The sequence below is a fragment of the Nanorana parkeri genome, unplaced genomic scaffold (assembly GCF_000935625.1).
Source record: "Nanorana parkeri isolate BGI_ZX_2015 unplaced genomic scaffold, ASM93562v1 scaffold357, whole genome shotgun sequence".
Classification (NCBI taxonomy): domain Eukaryota; kingdom Metazoa; phylum Chordata; class Amphibia; order Anura; family Dicroglossidae; genus Nanorana; species Nanorana parkeri.
The window spans coordinates 452524-472668 of record NW_017306625.1 but is presented as its reverse complement, the minus strand read 5'-3'; the positions used below and the strand labels follow the sequence as shown (position 1 = coordinate 472668).

The 20145-nt window shown below is 42.5% G+C and overlaps 1 protein-coding gene across 2 annotated transcripts in view; it reads right to left on the bottom strand.

The window, feature by feature from the left end:
• VPS41 (VPS41, HOPS complex subunit) overlaps positions 1-20145 on the bottom strand; it is a 236476-nt gene that overhangs the window by 206571 nt on the left and 9760 nt on the right. The window contains exon 2 of one of the 2 annotated variants that reach the window (XM_018558775.1): positions 18601-18639. In XM_018558775.1, coding sequence (XP_018414277.1) covers positions 18601-18639 — 39 coding nt within the window. The remainder of the gene's footprint in view (positions 1-18600; positions 18640-20145) is intronic. The other variant, XM_018558776.1, reaches the window with a different exon arrangement.

Below are 20145 nucleotides of genomic sequence, written 5' to 3'. Positions count from 1 at the left end.
ATATTTACCCGACGGGACCCCGATTTTTATGTTGTACTAAAAATATGGGTAAGAATAAATGTTTTATAAAATAGGGAAACTTTTTTTTTTTTTTTACATTTATGGTACTTCATTATAAAGTCAAAACAAATAACCCCCTGTGGGGTCACAAAACAAAGCTCTATCTGTCCCCAAAATGTTTTAACATATATTGCAAGGCTATAGTCCGGTCATGTTGACTGGTGAGACACCGCCAAATTTTTCAAGCCCTGTATAATATATATATATATACACACACACACACACACATACAGTATATATGATACATTTTTGTTTAGTGTCTTGCGACAGTTTTTCTAAAGCAATACAGACTAATGATTTCAGGATAGGGCAACCATTGCAACCCTGGTATTTTTTGTGAAAATGCCAAGTAATCGCCACTGGTTTGTGAACATCCCTAGTTCTTTTTTACGGACCGTGGTAGTATGTTTTTCGTATTCTATTTTAGCTACCCAGATTGCACTTTAACTTTCCGTACTGCATTCATTGTAGCCCTGAAATGCTAATGTGTCCCCTGAATGGATCACCAGGTAAAAAATGCCTAAAAAAGAAAATGAATGCAGTCACCACATCTAAGGACTGGAAAGCTAAACCATATTTAATTTATGTTCTTGGGTTTAGATACACTTTAAGCCGCACACTGTTTGACTGATGCAGGTGATCTTGTTTTGAATATTGAAAGGTGAGATAAGCACAACAGGTGCTGCCTGCCTTTGACAAAAACCTCAAAAAGTGAGACATAATAATCAACAGCATCTCAATGCACAAGTGAAAACATACGACCGGAAACTTCAGAGAACCTGAAGCGATATTAACAAAAGGACCTTGCAAACACATCAACATGTTCACTTCAAAGTCTTTATTTTGGACACCAAGCAAGAGAGAGCCATTAATATAAATAAAAGCAACAATAAATATGGAATTCCTGATTTTGTACAAATGCTTAAATGGTTTTTTTTTGTGCAGTGAAAGGCAAGTTCTCCTCAGTGTGTCATTGTAATAACACTGCCCGGTTGATGCTTTTTAAACACAGAGGACTAATGCGCAGCCAACGTGAAAACTTAATTCTAGTCTCCGGGCTACTTTGCATAAAAGCACTCATACAGGCCATTAGATAAAGTTGATGTAAATAAGTTTTTCACCAGTCTCATTTATAAAAAAAAAAAAAAAAAAAGGTAATAGTTTCTTTTACACAGACGAAAATATATGCTTTCAGAACTTAGTGCACTGAAGCATTTCGCCAGGCTGTAGAACACATAAATACATTGAAAAACTTCAACAATTTGCCATGCTGATGCGCCATTTCATGTTCTGACAGGTATCTTTTATGTTAAGTTAAAGTCTGACTAACTGTGATTTTGGGAGGCATTTTATCTTGCTGTAAACAAAGGAAATGGAAAATGATTTGTAAAATACAATTCACTCAGAGTGCTCAATTGCTGAGGACAATACATCACATTCGAAACAACCAGAGGATGAAAAAAATAGAGTGTAAGAGAAAAATATTTCTCTCAGAAAGAAAAAAAAAAACCTTTTTGGGCAGCATCCCCCTTATGTATATATTTATTTTATTTGACAGGAAAAAGCTTGCTTGTACTGAGACTTCTCGGGTAAACTCAATCCAGCGTTAATAAAAAGAAAATCAATAATTTTTGTTAAATTTTAATAATCCAGAAAACCTACAAATAAAACCATCAGCAGCTTGAGTTGAAATGACAGCCCCGTTTCCATAGAAACGTGATGAAATAGTACAAGCCCTGACTTGAAGCAAAGCTCAGCCATGAACAGAGTGACATTTGCGCAATACAAGAATACTCACAGCTTTCCTTTCAAAAATCAATTTCTTAAAGTACTTTTTTTTTTTTTAAGCGTATGGCACTTTTAATTAAAGACACAAGCCCTTTAAAGTATAATGCGAGAAAACAAAATGAACACTTAAAGACCCACTACACCTACTATAAAAATAAATGCAGGTGTCTGAAATCTAGATGCTGTATATGGGTAGATGCAGGCATAGTATATATGACAGTTTCCATACCAGTACAAAATCTTAGTTATTGTATATAAGCATATTTAATCTTAGTTATTGTATATAAGCATATTTAAAGTCAAATATCTTACTGCAAAGTGATGCTTCATTTTTGGTGCTAAAATTCTAAAATTAAAGAGCAATGAAGGTAGGTTACTGGGTAAATAACTCAGTATATAACGACACCTAGGAAAACTCTCAACTTTGTACAGTCCACCTGTACTTCGGCACACATGTGTGGTAGGTGGAGGATCTCTAGATTAGCTCCGTGTCTCCCTCGAGCAAATAATCACCAGGCAACTAAGCTACCTGCAAACTGCCTCCACAAAAGCTACTTTGCCCCTCAATATGTGAAAGACAAATGCAAATGACACAAACAAACATGACGCAAGTTCCCACTATGCTCAGGTGTGAATGGGGCCTTAGGGGGAGGTTCTAAAAGCTAGAACAATGGGCTCAACTACGAGGGCAAAAAGGCTGGGGTATAGGAGCCACCCCTGCTTTGTGCCTCTGTATGCTGGGAATTTGTGGGACAGCATGTTACCTAACTTAATATTAGCATGGGGTGTAGAGTAGGCCAATTAATTTGCAGAAAACAGGACTAAAGCCCATTCTGTCTAACAGTATAAACATGTAATTCCAATCAACAGAGTCAAAGGCCTTTTCCAAATCCAAAGAAATTAAAAGGTATGTTTCACAGATTATAGTTGTATATGGGTATAGATCCTCCTAAGGTTGGTTACGGTTGACTTATGTAGAATAAATCATGTCTTATCAGGCGAGACCATTAGACATAGGACCTTTGAAAGCCCAGTCGCTACCAACTTTGGAAGGATTTTAAGATCCATATTAAGGCCAGCTATACGTCTATAGGAAGCACACTGTATCCTTATGTGGTTTGTCAATCAACACTACATATGCATCATAAAAAGAAAGAAGAAAGGCATCTTAAGCCAAAAAAGATGAATTTAAAGATAAAAGTCTAGCAGCAAAGTCTTTAGTATATTTGTTTGTACCCTGGGGCTAGTAGGCTATTAGGCCTACGCGATTTCTGTTGGGAAAGAAGCTTATGGCCTTCAAAATGTATTTTTCAGTAAAGGCCGCCTCTAGGGGTGCATGCTCAGAGTCAAATAATGTGGGAAGAAGCAAAGTATCAAGGAGGACATGCAGATCGGATGTATCTAATGTAGGGATTTGTTGGGAAAGTGTACTATAAAAAATCCACAAATGTCTGGAGAATATAAGCAGGGTCAGTTAACATCAAGCATGCAGAAGTAGAGGATGCAAGGGACTGCTGTCTGTACTTTCTACTCTGCCATCAACATAGCCAAGAGTCTGCCATTTTTTTTCTCTTTCTCAAACAGATCTTTGGCCCTTTTCCTAATGTCACAGTGCACCAGATTCTGGTGATGTAGTAGCAGCTCTCTCTTAGCCTGCTGTAAGGCCTTCAAAGTGCTGTATGTGGGCTCACCGACACGAGTAGCGGCACATTTCTTCTTCCTATCTTGAAGCTGTTCTAATTGGGAACCATGGGCTTTACTAGTAACTTTAATGGCTGAAATATACTCCCCACATGAAACCAATTTAAACACATCCCACATAATCAATGAAGTTGTAGAGTCCTTGTTAACATCCCAAAAGTTTTGAAAATATGGTTGAACGGAAGACTCCACTGCAAGCTCAATATGGGTAACATGTTCAGCGAGAGGAGTAGAGACGTATGGTCTGCTATACCTCTGACTAGATACCACCGGCATCTGTGACAAACAGCAGTAGCTTATTTTTGGCAATATCTGAAGATCCTGAGATGTGTTACAGGTAAGAATATTGTCTGAACAATGGATATGTTGGCCTCCAGAGCATAGTAAGATTAGCAACTTTGGCCCAGTTTTGCAAGTCCAGATTTAGCAGCCTGTTAGGGTTAGAGGAAACTAGGGAGCAGTCTAGAATATTGTTAAAATCCCCCTGCAAGAAGGACCCTATGGGGCATCATCGAGACTAGTTTTTACAAGATGGTATAAAACGTTGAGCTCTGGAAGGGGGGAGGAATGTATACATCTAACAAGCTAATAAATGAGCATTGAATTCAAATACAACTGCCACATATCTGTCTTCAGGATCAGAGAAACACTATGGGGGGATTTATCCAAACTGGAGCAGACAATATCTGGAACAGTTGCCCATGACAACAAATCAGCTTCTCTCTTCAGTTTGTTTAGTTAAGCTTTGAAAATGAAATGTGGATGCTGATTGGTTGACATGCACAGCTGCTCCAGAGTTTGTCTGCTGCCGTTTTGATAAATTTACCTCTATGCACATTACAATAAAAATGTCAATGCTAGAGAATCAAAACCCTTCTAGCATATGAAGAATATGTAGCATGCATGGCCCTCTAAATCCACTGCTACTTAGGGGGAAAGGATTTTGTTGCCCAGTAGGTGAGTTTCTTGGAGAAGATCATAGAAATTGTAGGGCAATGGGCCTCTTAAATGTAGAATTTAAACCTCTGACATTCCAGGAGAGGATGACTAGATTATCTACTATGCAAACATGGGCAAAGCGCAGGAACAAGGAGCATGCAATCTTGTAATGTGGATATCAAAGAACCAGACAACATGAAAGGATGAGGCAACAGTCAAGGTACATACAATGATGTAACATCCCCCAAAATCTCTAAATTGCACAACTTTAACAGAGTGGCTAGCTTTTAATAAACTAAGTATAATTTAAAAGGTAGTTGTGACGGACCGCCTGGTACCCCGACTGGGTACCTCTGTCAGAAAACAACTTCCTCTACGCTGGAACCCGAATCCCATTGTCCTCAGCCCAAACCTGCCTAATTATTGGACAGAACCAATATATTAGGACAGAACTAAACCACTCAATCATTCGACAACACCAATGTTGAGGTGGAAACCAAGATCTCCTTTATTGAAGGAAGCACACAGAGTTTATACCTGACAGGATCAGATTAGAGTTCAGTGTGTCCCCTCCTCCAGACAGCCGGGTGCCGCATTAGAAGTCTTTCAAGCCCAGACACTCTTTGGGATGAATGTCCTTAATTAGAGAGGAAAATAATCCCATCATTGCAAACAATGGTCACTCCAGACAGCCTGCTGCCTATAATGAACACAGTGATGTGTGTCTGTAATGTCGGGGGAGACATACAGTATATCCACTCCACATGTATCCTAGTAGAATGGTTCCATGTAACCCCAAGAGATCTGAGGGGGTTCTCCATAGTTCTGGTCCATAGTCCGTAGGAAGGAGGCTAGCCCTCAGGCTCCTCCAGCAGCCCCAGTGATGGTTCAGTCCGTCACAGTAGTATTGCTAAATACTTTATGGTAGTAGAGGTAGTTCAATAGACAATCCTTGTGCCGCAAAGCAGAGTAGGGTACTCCACAGCAAAGAAGTACAACAGTCCCAAGGAGAACACGTTATAGTTCCCTGGTGCAATCAGTACATATGTAATACAAACAAACATAAGGTGGGCTTCTCCAGGCAACCTTCAGAGCAACATAGGTGAGAAAAAAAAAAAAGAAGTACACCATTAAGAACCATAACAGGACTCACCCAAAGCAGTCAGGATGAAGTTGTGAGTCGGAAAAAACTTGGCGATCAGATTCTGTTGACACCCCTTACCAAGAACAGGTATTGTAATAATATGTTTGTGTTTTTTGTTTTAATTTTGCTATTATATCTTATTATTCGGGTATTCATAAGATGAGCCTATATTGGTTATTATGTTCATGTTAGCGCCCTATATGAATGAATGTAAAAGGTTTGCTCGGAGGAGGGAGTCACTGCGACCCCCTCCTTGGATTGAATCGGACCAATGGACAGCTCAAGTCAGCCGTTTTGTTTCCAAATATTTCTCCAAATATTAAAAAGAATTAACAAAATACCATGCTACATACAAAATGTCTCTTTGGGTGTAAAAATTGCAGAAAATTCAAAAATGGCTTGGCCAGCTGATTTGAAAAATGTTCCGGAGGGCTTGGCAGGGAAAGGGTTAAGGATCTCGAGGTTGACAACCTTAGGATGAACAATATACTCTACAGTATACCTTACAAAGGATAGACAAACTACAGAACCCCATCACATCCCATTCCTTAGGACTATTCGACTCTACTAAATACTCCTATCGTATTGATGGAAGGATGGTCTGTCAATGTATAATGATGAAGATAGTGCCTGTTTTAGTAGGAAGGGTGTTCCTGAACAGGTGTGAAACTGACTAGAGACAGGCGAGTGTTGCCCACAAAAGGTTGTATTCTCTGGTCAGTTATGGCTTCTATGTGCTGCAAAAGCAGCTTAAAGCAAAACACATGGGAAGCATGGTACCGGGCCTTTTTGACCTACACAGACAGGCCCCCAAGCCAGCTTGACATGTGAAAGTTTGAAACTGTAAAGAGACAGAGGTAGTTTATGACCAAACAAATTGGCGTGTCGGTACTAAGCAGAAGCAGTCTGTGTATGAGCAGATAAGATGTCCAGTCTGGTGAATGAATACACCAGTTAAGCAGAGAGTCTGAGACTGGGGCATCTCTGTCCTAAGGAGGAATAGACAGAGCTGTGATGAAAATGTTGAAAAAAAACAGATTTATAGCTGCACTTGCAAGATTTACTCATATATACACAAGATATTGGCACCTAAAGGTTATATTATTTTTAAGGTAGCCCAAGCTATTCACTTCTGTTTTCATAAAGAGACAATATGCTGTGTACAGAAGTCTGCAGTATTAAAGTCCCTGCAGTTGCACATAACAGCTCTTGCAAGATTAGCTCAACTGCTAAAGAGGCTACTTGACAATGACTTGAAAGACTTGCTAGAGAACTTTAAACAGGTTGCAGTGCAAAGAACAATGGGCATGGTACCTGGTACCCTTCTTAGTGGGACAACCACAACAGATCTATGCATTGACGGAACACGACGGCCATGATTATGACAGGATAATAGAGAATGTCTGCGATCTTTGCAGTTAAGCAGGAAACTCGACCACCTGTACGACAAGGTAAGCCAGCATGCCCCCGAGACTGCCCAACACTTGGCAGTTATAGACCATCCTTAAAGGGTCCTCAGGACATTCCCAAGCTCTTGAACGCATTTTGTGATTTGATGAGAAGCAGCTCCAGTTTGGGTAAAAGCTGTCTCCCCTGCCAACAAGCTAAGATAAAGAAAAGCTTAAAAAAATCAGGCTACCCGGAGGTCCAGAAATAATGTCAATGAACCTCAGCATGCAGGGAAATGTTTATTGAGAAGCCCTGATGAGAAGTGGAAGTAAGCATGTTGTTTGAGGTGCGATGAATGGGGGCACACTGTATCCAAATGATCCCTGTCCCTGGGTAGAGCTCAAGTTAACCTGTTCAGGCAGAGATCAGTTTGCATGCTAGTTTTGTGTTAATAATGAGTCTGCAGTCACCCAGCAATGGTGGAAGAGTCCAAATTAAGTCTGCAAGGTGGGGGGGGGGTGTGTCCTGCTCATGGCGGAGTAAGCAGCAACCTCAGTGAGCTCCGTGGGTTTTACTACTTATACGCTACTTATACCCCACCGGTTTGGACCCCAAACAATGTCCAAACGCAGCAAAGAGGACAAACCAGCTTCCCAATGGAATACCCCCTTGATGCAAGAATTTTTCACCTCCACACGTAACAGGCCTCGTGGCCGAGACCAATCCACCATGGCCTCCGAGCCACGTCTCCTACGCACGCCACGAGGCAATGCCCGTTCCCGATCTCCTGATCCCTGGGAACCCCGCTCTGGGGCGCACTCACCTCGGACATACGACTCCGACTCCACTGACGCGGACTCGTACCCGTCCCACAAGCAGCTGTCCGACATCCCGCAGGAGTTCCGGGCCCTGTTGAACTACTCACCCACCAAAGAGGATTTCGCGGCAATGGTCACCAGAGTAGAGGCGGCCCTACAGAGAGACTTGAGCAAGGTGCGACAGGAGATCCAGGCGGTCTCGACAGATGTGTCCGCTGTATCCAACACGTGCGCGGCTCTAGAAACCAGGGACCAGGCCTTGTAGCAGGCGCACCCGGTGACCTCGCCGCATATTGCGGCCCTCCAACTACGCATGGAAGATCTCGAAGACCGTAACCGACGCCAGAACGTAAGAGTTTGAGGCCTGCCGGAGGCAACAAACCCAGCGGATCTCCGCTCCACGGTCCAAGCGATATTTGGCACACTGCTCCCCAGTGCAACCCCTGATTCCATCCTGCTAGACAGAGTGCACCGCACCCTAGGCCCGCCGTCCACAGACGCATCCCTCCCGAGGGATGTTGTATGCCGGCTTCAAGTCTATTCCATGAAGGAAGATATCCTGTGACAGGCATGGCTGAAAAAAACGGTCTAGTTTGATGGAGCGGCCCTACAAATCCTGCCAGATCTCTCCCGCAATACCCTACGACGCAGGGCCCTGCTACGCCCTCTCCTCTCGCTGATCCTCCAGGCCGGAGCCTCCTACAGATGGGGATATCCGATCCGCTTACATGTCTGCAAGGGTGGAGACTCGTTCACGGTCCGTTCTCCGGCAGATGTCCCCAGCCTATGCGAGTTACTACAGCTACCCCCAATTCAAATACCGGACTGGCTTTCTCACCTCCCCGACGAGTCTCCGATGTCCCCGAAACCCCGCCGGGCCCGGCGGCCTACCCAACCATCGCCCAATACACCTATTGAGCGACGAGGGGCCGATCCTCCCAGCTCCTCCCAGGAGGCTCGAGACGCTGGGCTGAGGCCTACATTTCCTGTTGGACCGTTTCCACCTCCTCCTGATTGCCAAGCCGCATTCATAGGCCCCGGAGGGCCCTTACTAGTATCCTTCCAGAAACGACCTTGACGGACTTGCCCCGGCTCCTGGAGGGCCCCGCTGGCTTGCTCACCCCATAGCAGGACTGCGGAGGGCCGGATCCGGTCCCCTGTTTTTGTTATCGAGTTGGTCCGGGTTCGTATGCCTCCACGAGAGACTGGGGTTCTGGCGTTCCGATGGGCACATGACCCGACTGCTCTACCCCTATGTTTATGTTTGAGCCAATAGCAACAGTTGATTCCCCATTCAGTTTTCATTGTGTCCGGTATCCTTCCTCAGGTATTATGGAGATTGGGTTGGTGCCTTTCCCTCCACCATCACCGGAGGCCTTACACTGCAGGGCGGGTGTACGGGTGGGGGACTGGTCAGAGGGGGACCAGGGGTGCCCCCCCCCCTTCCTGGGCTTAGGGTATTCCACCCTGCTGGTATCCGGGGAACCCAGGGGAATCCCGGGAGGGGCTTTGAACACCGACCACCCCCATAACTGGCAGCCCGCGGCCCCTCTTCCTGCCTACAGGAATTGACAGACCCTCCTCAGTTGGGATATGTCTCCCATGTAAGCTGTCCCTCTTCGGTTTTACTACAACCTCAAATGTTAACCCTTGGAGCTCTGATCCGCCTGTTCAGACTCGTTTCCCCCACTAGTTAGTCCCTGCAGCGCCGAAAGTGCCACAGGGACTGTGAACCTCGGTTCACCAGTTAGTTCCTGAGACACAAGTGGTCTATTGTTCAATTCCTGTATCTCTATCTGTTTTGTATTGTTGTCTTATCCTTACCTTCTTTTTGTGTAATCCCTACCACCCCTGTCCTCGTCAGTGTTCCCTCTCCTAGTGTATTCCAACCTCACCTCCCTATCCCCTTCCCTTGATCTCTTAACATGTCTTCCATCAGGATCATGTCGCTCAATGTCAGAGGCCTCAATGTCCCGGAGAAGCGGAGGATGGTGCTGGCAGACCTCCACAGTCAAAAAACACAGGTGGGATTCCTCCAGGAGACCCACTTCGCCGAGGGGCGGGCCCCCTCTCTTCGGGACCGTCCTATCCATGCGACTGCTTCCTCATGTCACCTCCTTGGTCCACACAGACCAGGCTGGGTTCGTTCCCTCCAGAGAGGCCAGGGACAACACCACCCGAGTCCTTAATGTTATACACTCGGCCATGTCGAAGGCCATCCCGAGCTTAATTTTGTCCACGGACGCAGAGAAGGCCTTCGACAGGGTTGACTGGTCCTTTCTCCGACTCACCATGGAACATGTTGGATTGGGTCCGGGCATGCTCGCGTGGGTGTTGGCCTTGTACTCCAATCCAACGGCCAGAGTGTGCGTAAACGGAATGATGTCGACCCCGTTCCCAATTTCGAACAGTACCAGGCAGGAATGCCCACTCTCACCCCTCATTTTTATGCTGACCCTTGAACCCCTACTCCGGACCATCAGAGCCAACCCTAACATCCAGGGCCTGCGGGCGGGGAAGACCACGCACAAGGTTGCAGCATTCGCCGACGACTTACTATTTTTCTTAACGACCCCAGACACAACCATACCCAACCTACTTGCGGCCCTACAACAATATGGGGAGGTGTCCAACTACCATATTAACACCCAGAAGTCGGCAGCCCTTAACCTTACTATGCCACCTCCCATGCTGTCACGACTCTCGCAAAACTTACCCGTGGTTTTACTGGATAGACTATACCTCTACTTCGGAATACCGCACGATCATGGATTCCTAACTTATGGCGATGACATGTAGCGATCTACCCATCCTCCTCCACTTCAGCCCCCCTTACCCCCTCCCCCTCTCTTGTCTTGTCTTGTGTTCTCCACCCTCTGTTTATACTACATTCCTCCTTCTTCTCTCCCGTCAACGTGGTAACATCAGCAACATCCCATGACTGTACCCCCCACACTCAGGCAGGAGTCGCGAGAGGGTACCCTCCCCTCAAATGCGTTCCATTGACGCCAACGGGGTTCTCTCATGCTTCAATATACCATGTATGCTACCTTCTTGATGATGTTTTGATGTATGTATACCATCTGCGCCCGGACCTGCGAGTCCCCACGGGCACAGTTTCCGTTTTTCTATATACAACAAATAATCTGTTAACCTGAACTAAATAAAGAATTTATAACAAAAAAAAAAGTCTGCAAGGTGTTACAATGCGCATGTTGCACCTGTTGCTGTCTCACCCTAGATAGAGGAGTCAGCAGTTTTGTCACAACCCCAGCACTGTGAAATGAAAAGATGAAACATCAAGCATTGAGTGGTAAGACTTCATCAGTCCTTGGAGAGACAGGCAGTAAAACTGCCATGAAATCTGAGTGACTTCAGTAGTGATGTCCACTATGTATTTATATATGTATTCCTTCTGTGCAGTGCTCTGCGGAGAGGGAAGACAAAAGTTATAAAATAATCTAAAAATGATGTGATGTTTAATGACATAAAGACCTATACAAAGACCTCTGTGTATACACTTGAATCATTACTGAAATATGCAATGTTTCGCTAGAAACCACAGAGGGGCCAGAGTGCCTGAGCTAGAGGTTTCCTAGAACAACTTTAGTGTCACCCAAGTGGGTGAAAGTGCTTTCTCAAAAGGTAGAAAAGAATATGCATGGATTAAATAATGTTCCATAGGCTCGGAAGGTTAAAAATGTGTTAATGCAATATGCGGTGTTTAAAGATGTGGTGCACCAAACAAACAATTTTGCTGGTGAGATTGTGGTGCAGGTCAGTAAGTCTGAGTGGATGATAGTGAATATAGTGCATAGCAACGCTTTGGGGGTGCACCAGGCTATTGTGTCATTTACAGACAATGCTACTTCCAGTTCTGAGGAGAGCCCTTTAGGAAACATCCTCTAAAGCTCCAGAAAATTAGTCTCTCCACATGCTCAGCCACAAAAAGGTTCCCATGAGGATCTTGACCTTGGATTCAAGGTTCCCCTTTTTTGTTGAAAGAAATGTGTGAATAATTAAATGTTCAGCTGCTTTTTACTTCGGTGTCTCCCCTCTGACAGATAAGCAGGTACTGAAGGCCATACTGAGCAGAAGTAGACAAGACTGGGACCATTTGAAACAATATTTGTTAATGGCAATGCAAAAAGTCCCATGGTCCATTGCTGGGTTGCTTCCAGAAAATTCACTGTATGGACAGCATGTAAGAGGACCATCAGACAATATTAAGGAAGCAAACATGTTGAAGGCCAAAAATGTTGTGACAAAAAGTTGTTTTTGGTATGACAGGCTGAGGTGCTCCTAGCTTGCTTATAGTCAAAGGTGCACTTGCTGCGGCAGAACACAACCCGCACAAGATGGAAGGGCAAAGACCTAAAACGGGGTTCTTTTATCAAGGTCTCCTTGCAGCGATTCATCTTTCTGTTGTGAAGTTATTGCCCTACATAGGTTGGTATCATCCACAAACACTGAGACTGAGATATTTATTCCACCCTCTATATCCTTTATAAAACAAGATAAATAGAATTGATCCCAGGACCAAACCTTGGGGTACTTTGTTCACAACCCTATACCATGCAGAAAATTAGCCATTTATCATTACCCTTAGGATCATTTCCTATAACCAGTTTTCTACCCATGTACATACAAATTACCTGATTGCCTGCAGACCTTCATTTTAAAAATTAAGCATTTGTGGGGAACTGTATTAAATGATTTTTGCAAGATCCAGACAAACTTTGTCCACTAGCGTTGCAGTGCCATTCATTTCAATGGCATCCCAAACGCACCTCCACAGTGTGATCGCCCGCACTGGAATGCACAGCACCGCAAGGCCGTGCGTTTCAGTGCAGTGCGATTGCAAAAAATTGTGCATGCAGTTTTATCCTGAAGTAAACTTTATGTTTGTAACACTGCATTTGTGTATTTTATTTTACCTTAAGGATGGTATTTATTTAATGTTTTATCCAATTAATTGAAAAAATAAATAGTCAAACTAATCGATTATGAAAATAATCATTAGTTGCAGCCCTACTACACTCACTTACAGTACTGCACCTATGAAGGGAGCCATGGTGGTCACCCAGGCTAGATGTCAAACATGTCTTCCCGCTTTTCATCTCCATTACATGGGGGAAGGGTTGAGTAGTAGTTTACAGAAGAAAGATCATATTGTTTCTGCCTTCAGATAAGTTCACAGGAATGGAGAAGGACAGTACATTTCTGGAAAGATCTAAAGGTATTTTTTGTATTTGCTGAAAATGTTCTTAGCCTACAAAAATGAAAACGAATGCAGCCATTACATCCAAGGACTTGTAATCTGCAATATATCAAATGTTTTGTTCCTGGGTGTAGATATTTTTAAAGAAATCCTTTAGCCTGCATTCACACCTAGGCGTCAGCGTTTATGTGTTTTTTTGCCTAGTGTACTTTGCTAGTTTTTGCAGAATTGTATGCGAGTTAGACGTGCGCATATGACTGACAAAAACATTTCAGTCAATGGGGAAACGCACATAAAAATATGTGTCACGCGTTTTTCAGATTTTCCACTGCAGTCTATGGGACCAAATACGCGCAAAAACGCCCCAAAGAAGCTCAGGAACTTTTTTTGAATGACAGGCGTTTTACAGCTTGTGACAAAACGCCTAGGTGTGAACGGGGGCCGTTGAAATTAATGGGAATTTATGTGCTGAGCGTTTTGTCACGCAAAAACGCCTAGGTTTGTATGGGGCATCAAAGAGTATGAAAAATGAGCACAAGGGGAATATCTTAAGTTTTCATGATCCTACTTATACAATAGAACTGAGTAGTAAACAGTGGTGAACACAAATGTTGCACTGAAATCAAATCGCTACTAAACATTATAATTTTTCATGTACAGTTTAAAAAAAGATCTTCATAATTAGTTGATATGGACTCAGCACATTTTCTATATGCACCTAATAAAATCCAGGTCCCAGAACTCAATTGTAGAATAGCTAAAAAGTAACATATTTATACCCCTGAATATCAAATTCCATGCTGGAATTACACAAATAATTATGCAGGGAGAAGGTCACACAACGTTAGAACTGCAAACATAAGGTGTTGAAATGTTCACAGGAGTGACACCCAGTGTCACAATTTGTTGTAACTGTCATTAGAAAAAGAAGAAACAGGCTCCAAGGGACTTTTGTTATACAATGAGAGGAGAAAATGAGCCTGTTTTCACCCACAGGGGTGAAGGACATCCCGTGTTTTACAGCTGCTGTTCAGAGACTGAGAATGGATTTTGACTGTTTCAAAAGAATTATTTTATTTTTATAAGGTCTGTTGAAATTGACCTTTTCTTTGTAATTGCACATGCATCATTTTTTTTACTCTTCTATTAATCTCATGGAGTTATGCAAGACAGTGGTTAAAGTAGGCCTCTCTGACAACTAACTGTAAAGTGAGGTGTAAGGCCACATTAACTTGTCTATAGCTTTTGTTAGATAAGGTCACAAACACAAAGAAATGTTTTCAATAGCTCATTCTTAATACTGTAGACTAAATTGCCTTGGATGTTGACAACATCAAGCAATGCTTTTTTGGTAGCGAGGCTCTACTAGTTATTGTGAAAGGGAACGTTCATAGACAGACTGGTTGCAAAGGCTGAACGGAAAAAAACTCTACATCTAAATTAGGCACTTTGCCTGACCAGTTTAATGGAGAAAGGAATATAAACTGATCAAATCTTCAGTAAAAAGATGCTAAAAAGGACATAAAGAACTCTAATTTAGTAGTATCAACAGCTCCTCTGTTAATATGCAGCCGGGCGGTGAGCTTAAACACATACAGATACTTATTTTTATTTTTCTTAGCCATTCCTGACAGTGTTAGGCCACCATTAGTTATTGTGTTCAAGCTTGTCTTATCTTAGACATTTAACTCCAGAACATACTGTAGCTATCATACAGAAAATCGGAGCTCACAAATGCAATGAACGAAACAGGAGGTTTATTCAAGGAGTCACATACAGTGGAGAAAATGCCTTGATGTGTTTTGCACAAAAGCTCTTACTCTATAGCACGAAACATGTCAAAGTATTCTGACTGCTGTATATGTGTTCTTGAACAGACATCCTTTTTCCAGCATTGCACTTGTGGACTCTTGTGGACTCAGCTGAGCATAGCTGTGGAGTCAAACCAAACTGAAGAGGTGGACGTACACTATTTCCCTAGCGGCAGCAGTCTTTTCTCTTCAGCATTTAGCTACCCTTTCCTGTCCAGCTAGTGTGGAACATGGAGTCCTGACAAGACAAGATACAGGTGAAACTCGAATAATTAGAATATCGTGCAAAAGTAATTGCAGTAAGTGCTGCAAAAGGGGCCCAAACCAAGTACTGAGTACATATGCATGCTTGTACTTTTCAGAGGTCCGATATTGTTCTATGTACAATCCTTGTTTTATTGATTGCATGTAATAATCTACTTTTTTGAGGTTGTGGATTTGGGGTTCTTGGGGTTTTCATGAGCTGTAAGCCATAATCATCACAATTATGACAAATCACGGCTTGAATTATCTTGCATTGCATGTAAAGAGTCTATCTCATATATTAGTTTCACCTTTTAAGTTTCATTAGTGAAATAAATGAACTTTGCACGATATTCTAATTATTCGAGTTTCACCTGTATTTCATCCAACAAAATTGAAACGAGTTTGGTAGGTTCTGCTGAATATAACCACCTATTTATCTTTGGGATTTTATTGATAAGATATCTGCATTTAAGTTCCCGGGTCTGCTTCCATCACCCCCCATCCCCACTTCCCTACCCTACCCTTATTACCTCCCTTACCTAATGCCCCTGCAACACCTATCTCCCTTTCTGGGGTTTTCTTTTCTTTTTGTAAGGGTTGATTAATATGTTTTATTCCGATTTATGGCACTCATATAAGAGGATCGGTCACCGTTGATTTTCAGGTGGACCATTTCTATTTTTATGATTCCAGATCTGAATGGTTATCTGCTCTACTAGACGATGTTGTATGTGCCTCAAACTTACTGACATTCCAAATGTGTATCCTTAATCGGATATAACTAATATTGTTTGTGTTGCAGATCTTATATACTGTATTTGCTGGCGTATAAGACTACTTTTTATACTTAAAAACATCCCATGAAAATCGTGGGTCGTCTTATACGCGGGGTATACAATGTATACCTTTAGTTCGTTTGGGCCAAGCTGGCCCAAAACGAACATCCCTACTCTGTCAGCCCGCTGGATGTGCAGTAATACTGTATGTACGGTAGCTTTGGCTACATACAGTATACCGCGCTGAGCCAATCACGGCGAGCGATGTACACAACCTCTGCCAATCCAAGCAGGCTTTGTATTTATTAATAGAATACATTGCTCGCCGTGATTGGCTCAGCGCGATATACTGAATGTAGCTGAACCTGCCGTACATACAGTATTACCGCACATCCATCCATTATGTTTTTTAAAATGGTGTTGCCTCGGAAGTGGGGTAGTCTTTTATGACAAGTATAGGCCAAAACCTATGTTTTAAGTGGAAAATTAGGGGGTCATCTTATACACCCAGTCGCCTTATACGCCAGCAAATACGGTACTTTAATACAAATCTAAAGTTTAAAAAAAGTTCCCGGGTCTGTACATATCACAAGGGGGTTCAACTATCCCTCCTGGATACTTTATTTTTTATTATGGAGAAAGCAAAAGGAGGTGCTGACTCATTGAAAGGCAGACACACACCCCATGTAGACAGGGATCATGGTAGGGAGATCTCATAGTTAGAGTATCAAAGGCATATAAGCAGTCAAGGGCTAACACTGCCCCTCAAGTTTCATCCATAACCAAATATTACTTTTGGGCAAACTAACCCTTTGAAAAAAAACACACGTACAGACTAGGTCTTTGTAATGATATAGGTATACTTATTCTTTATCCAAACTGAAATTTAATTTATAAATTTCGGTTTAATATTTTTTGGTATAAAAAGACTTCAGCTGCCTATCCATTAGGAAACCACTACCACAGAATGGCCACTGTAAACACTGAACATGCTTAGCGACAACCATCAAGAAGCAGCCTCATAATAAAGCTTGAGAAGAGTATTATGGTAAATGTTAAATAGGAAAGAGTGTATCGGACAGTCCAAAATAGTCCAAGGAGGCGGACAAGATAGAGAGGGAATCTAGCAGTAGGAAAGTGAACCCATTGTATGGCCTTGGGGGAGAATGTAGAGACACAAATTACTGTGGAAAACATCTTTATTGGTGTCTACAAGAGATATAGCAGCACCCAGCCAAACTTAATTTACCTGTTTATGTTGGAGTTAGCCTTTAACATATTCATGTACATAAACTACTTTAATGCTGGCTTTTACATCTTCATATATTTTCTGAATGACCCTAAATTTGGGCCTATTTTCAAACAACTTCTTCTGACGTTCTCAAAGAGGAAAGTTACAAAGCACACAACTTATAATAGAAGGCAGTTGTAAAGTAAAGGATCTTTATGGCTTTAGCACAGCTGCAGTATTTTCCGGACAGCATTAGCAACTGAATGGTTGATACTGCTGGTGTGACACTTTCAGAAAGTCTGAGAAAATTAACACAATGGACCTGGAAAAAATGTTTCAAAGAACATTCAGCTTCGACAAGAGAAAAGCTGTGAATAAGTGTCAACAATCTGCATTAAAAATAGAAAATCATGACAGTCACTATGGGCAACAAAGTTGCCTCCTCAGCAAAATATGTAATGTACCGTGTTTCCCCGAAAATAAGACACTGTCTTATATTTTTTTTTTGCTCAAAAAAACACACTAGGTCTTATTTTCGGGGTAGGTCTTATTTTTTTTTTTTTTAAATGTACAACAATCCAAAGTTAACGCAAATCCAAATTAAATAATCCAAACTGGCAAAGTTAAGAATATGGTGATCAGGGCAATCACGGGTGACGTACCTTTCCAAGAGCAATTTGGTAACCAATCGCTGGCCAGAATGAGTGAAGCGCACTTTCAATATCGATTCCCCACAGGCGGAGTGCATTTGGTATCACTCTGCCTGTGACAGGAGCCGACGCTGTAGAGGAAGCATCGGCTTATTCGGCTCTGCTCCCTCCAGTCCCGCCTTGCTTCCTCTAGAGCTGGCTTCGCTGATCCTCTCCCGCGGCTCTTCAAGTTCCCCCCTTATGCCACCACAGGTCCTCGGAATGGTCACAACTAGGTCTTATTTTCGGGGTAGGTCTTATATTTTAGCAATTCCCAAAAATAGTACTAGGTCTTATTTTCGGGGTAGGTCTTATTTTCGGGGAAACAGGGTGTGTACAGCAAATCCCACAGAGACCCTGTAGATAAACATCTCTGTGGCTGAAGTTTGCACGCAATAGCCACAGTACCTGCAGGATGTAACCCTGCATGGCCCTAGGTAGTCCACAGTTGTAAGATCACTATTCTATTGCACCCCATGAGGGTATATGGATTTTATATTTTGATGAGGGGTAACAAATGGGGCTTTTTCTGTAACTGCTGTTAACCAATCAGTCATTTGACAAAAACTGTGTCTGGAGTGAAAGGATATTAAAGATAGCAAAGTATTCGATCTCAAAGTACCCAACAATTGTGACCTATGCTTACAACGCATGATAAATAAGTTTAAAGATTTATTTTAAATGACCAAAGACATTTTTAAGAAATTAATACAATAATTAAGTATATATTTACAAGATGTGCTTAAAAATAAAGTGATTGCAAATTTCAATATTATAAAACAATCACCTCTGATTCTTCAGTGGACTCTTCAGGGGTCATTCCTTCCTAAAAACCAATATAAAAACATCATTAGGAAAAGACAAGTTGAAGATTCACACAGAAACAAAGATAAATGTATGATTGGCTACCATGATTTAAATTATACTTTAAAATGCTACATGCACTTTTTAACAAAGTGCCCTTATCCTTTCCAGGCCCCTGACCTAAACGAATCTACCCTCCCCTCCACAAATCCATCCTCACCAAGATCTAATGGACACAGTTCCTCTATTGGTTACATTCCAGTGCTATGCTCCCTCCACATTACAGACCTATAGACGTCTATGGGGCCATCTTCAAGCAGGCAAATAGACGTGACCAGTGGATGGAAATGTGAGGCGCTGTATGTCAATAAACAGCAGAGCAGAAGCCTCACATTTTGGTAAGTATAGATCTACGGAGGGAAAGGGTGGGACCATTTAGGTCAGGAGAGGTGGACAAAAAGAATAAGTGCATTTTGTCTAAAAATGCACTTATTGTTTAAAAGGAGACCTTTCAAAAGTGTACCTGAACTCCAAAAATCAATTATTTACTAAGATATAGGGAACATCAAGTGATAACTGTGCCTATAAAGTACCCCCAAAAATGTACCTTTTGTCTGGAATCCCTTTTGAAAAATAGCAGAGTACTTCCTGGTATGTCAGTGTGCCTAGGCACGCCGTGTCTACAGCCTCATAGTTGTGTATTGTAGTGTCAGATCTAAGGCACTGCTGCCTCTAACTGCTAGCCGTATGGGATTGGAATGAGATTTAGTGATGTCACTGCTGTGCTAATCACTGTTCTACTTGCTGGAGGCTCTGACATGAAGAAGCAAAGCCCTGCCTCTATCAAGATGACCACCTCCACACAGAGAAAGGTATTTTAAGTCAGTAAAGGGGAAAAGATCTGCAGGGAGACCACAGGCAATACTGATGACAAGTTTTGGGGCACAGCTCCCAGAATTCAGATCCTCTTTAACTACCTCCCGGCCAGCCGCTGTGTATACACAGCCGGCCGGCAGCTTCTTGGATGTAACTGGGCGTGTATACACGTCCTGTTACATCCGCCCGCTCGGGCGCGGTGCGCGCGAGTGGGAAAGTCGCATTTCTGTGTAGACTTTATGCACCTTATATAACTATGATGGACCTATGATCAAACTATGGATATGTGTTGATCAAATGTATTGTTTCTTACTAGGGTAGGTCACAATCCCCTGAAGAAGCCAAGTCGTGAAAAGCGTAGGGATTTGACTTACATAATGTATTTGACCCTAAATTATTATGTCTAACATGTACAATAGGTGGATGTACTTTGTCTAAAACATTGTTTTTTAGAATTATTTGCAACCGAATTTTGCCTTTTTATTTCTGTATGTATTTTTACAACCTAGGTGTTATTTAAAAATAAAACTTTTCTACCAAACTTCAAGCCACGGTGTCATATCTCTCAAAAATGGAGAAGCCAAGCTTGAATAGAGGTGTGTGTGTGTGTGTGGGGGGGGGGGAACCTCTTTTGTCTGCCCACAAACATGTG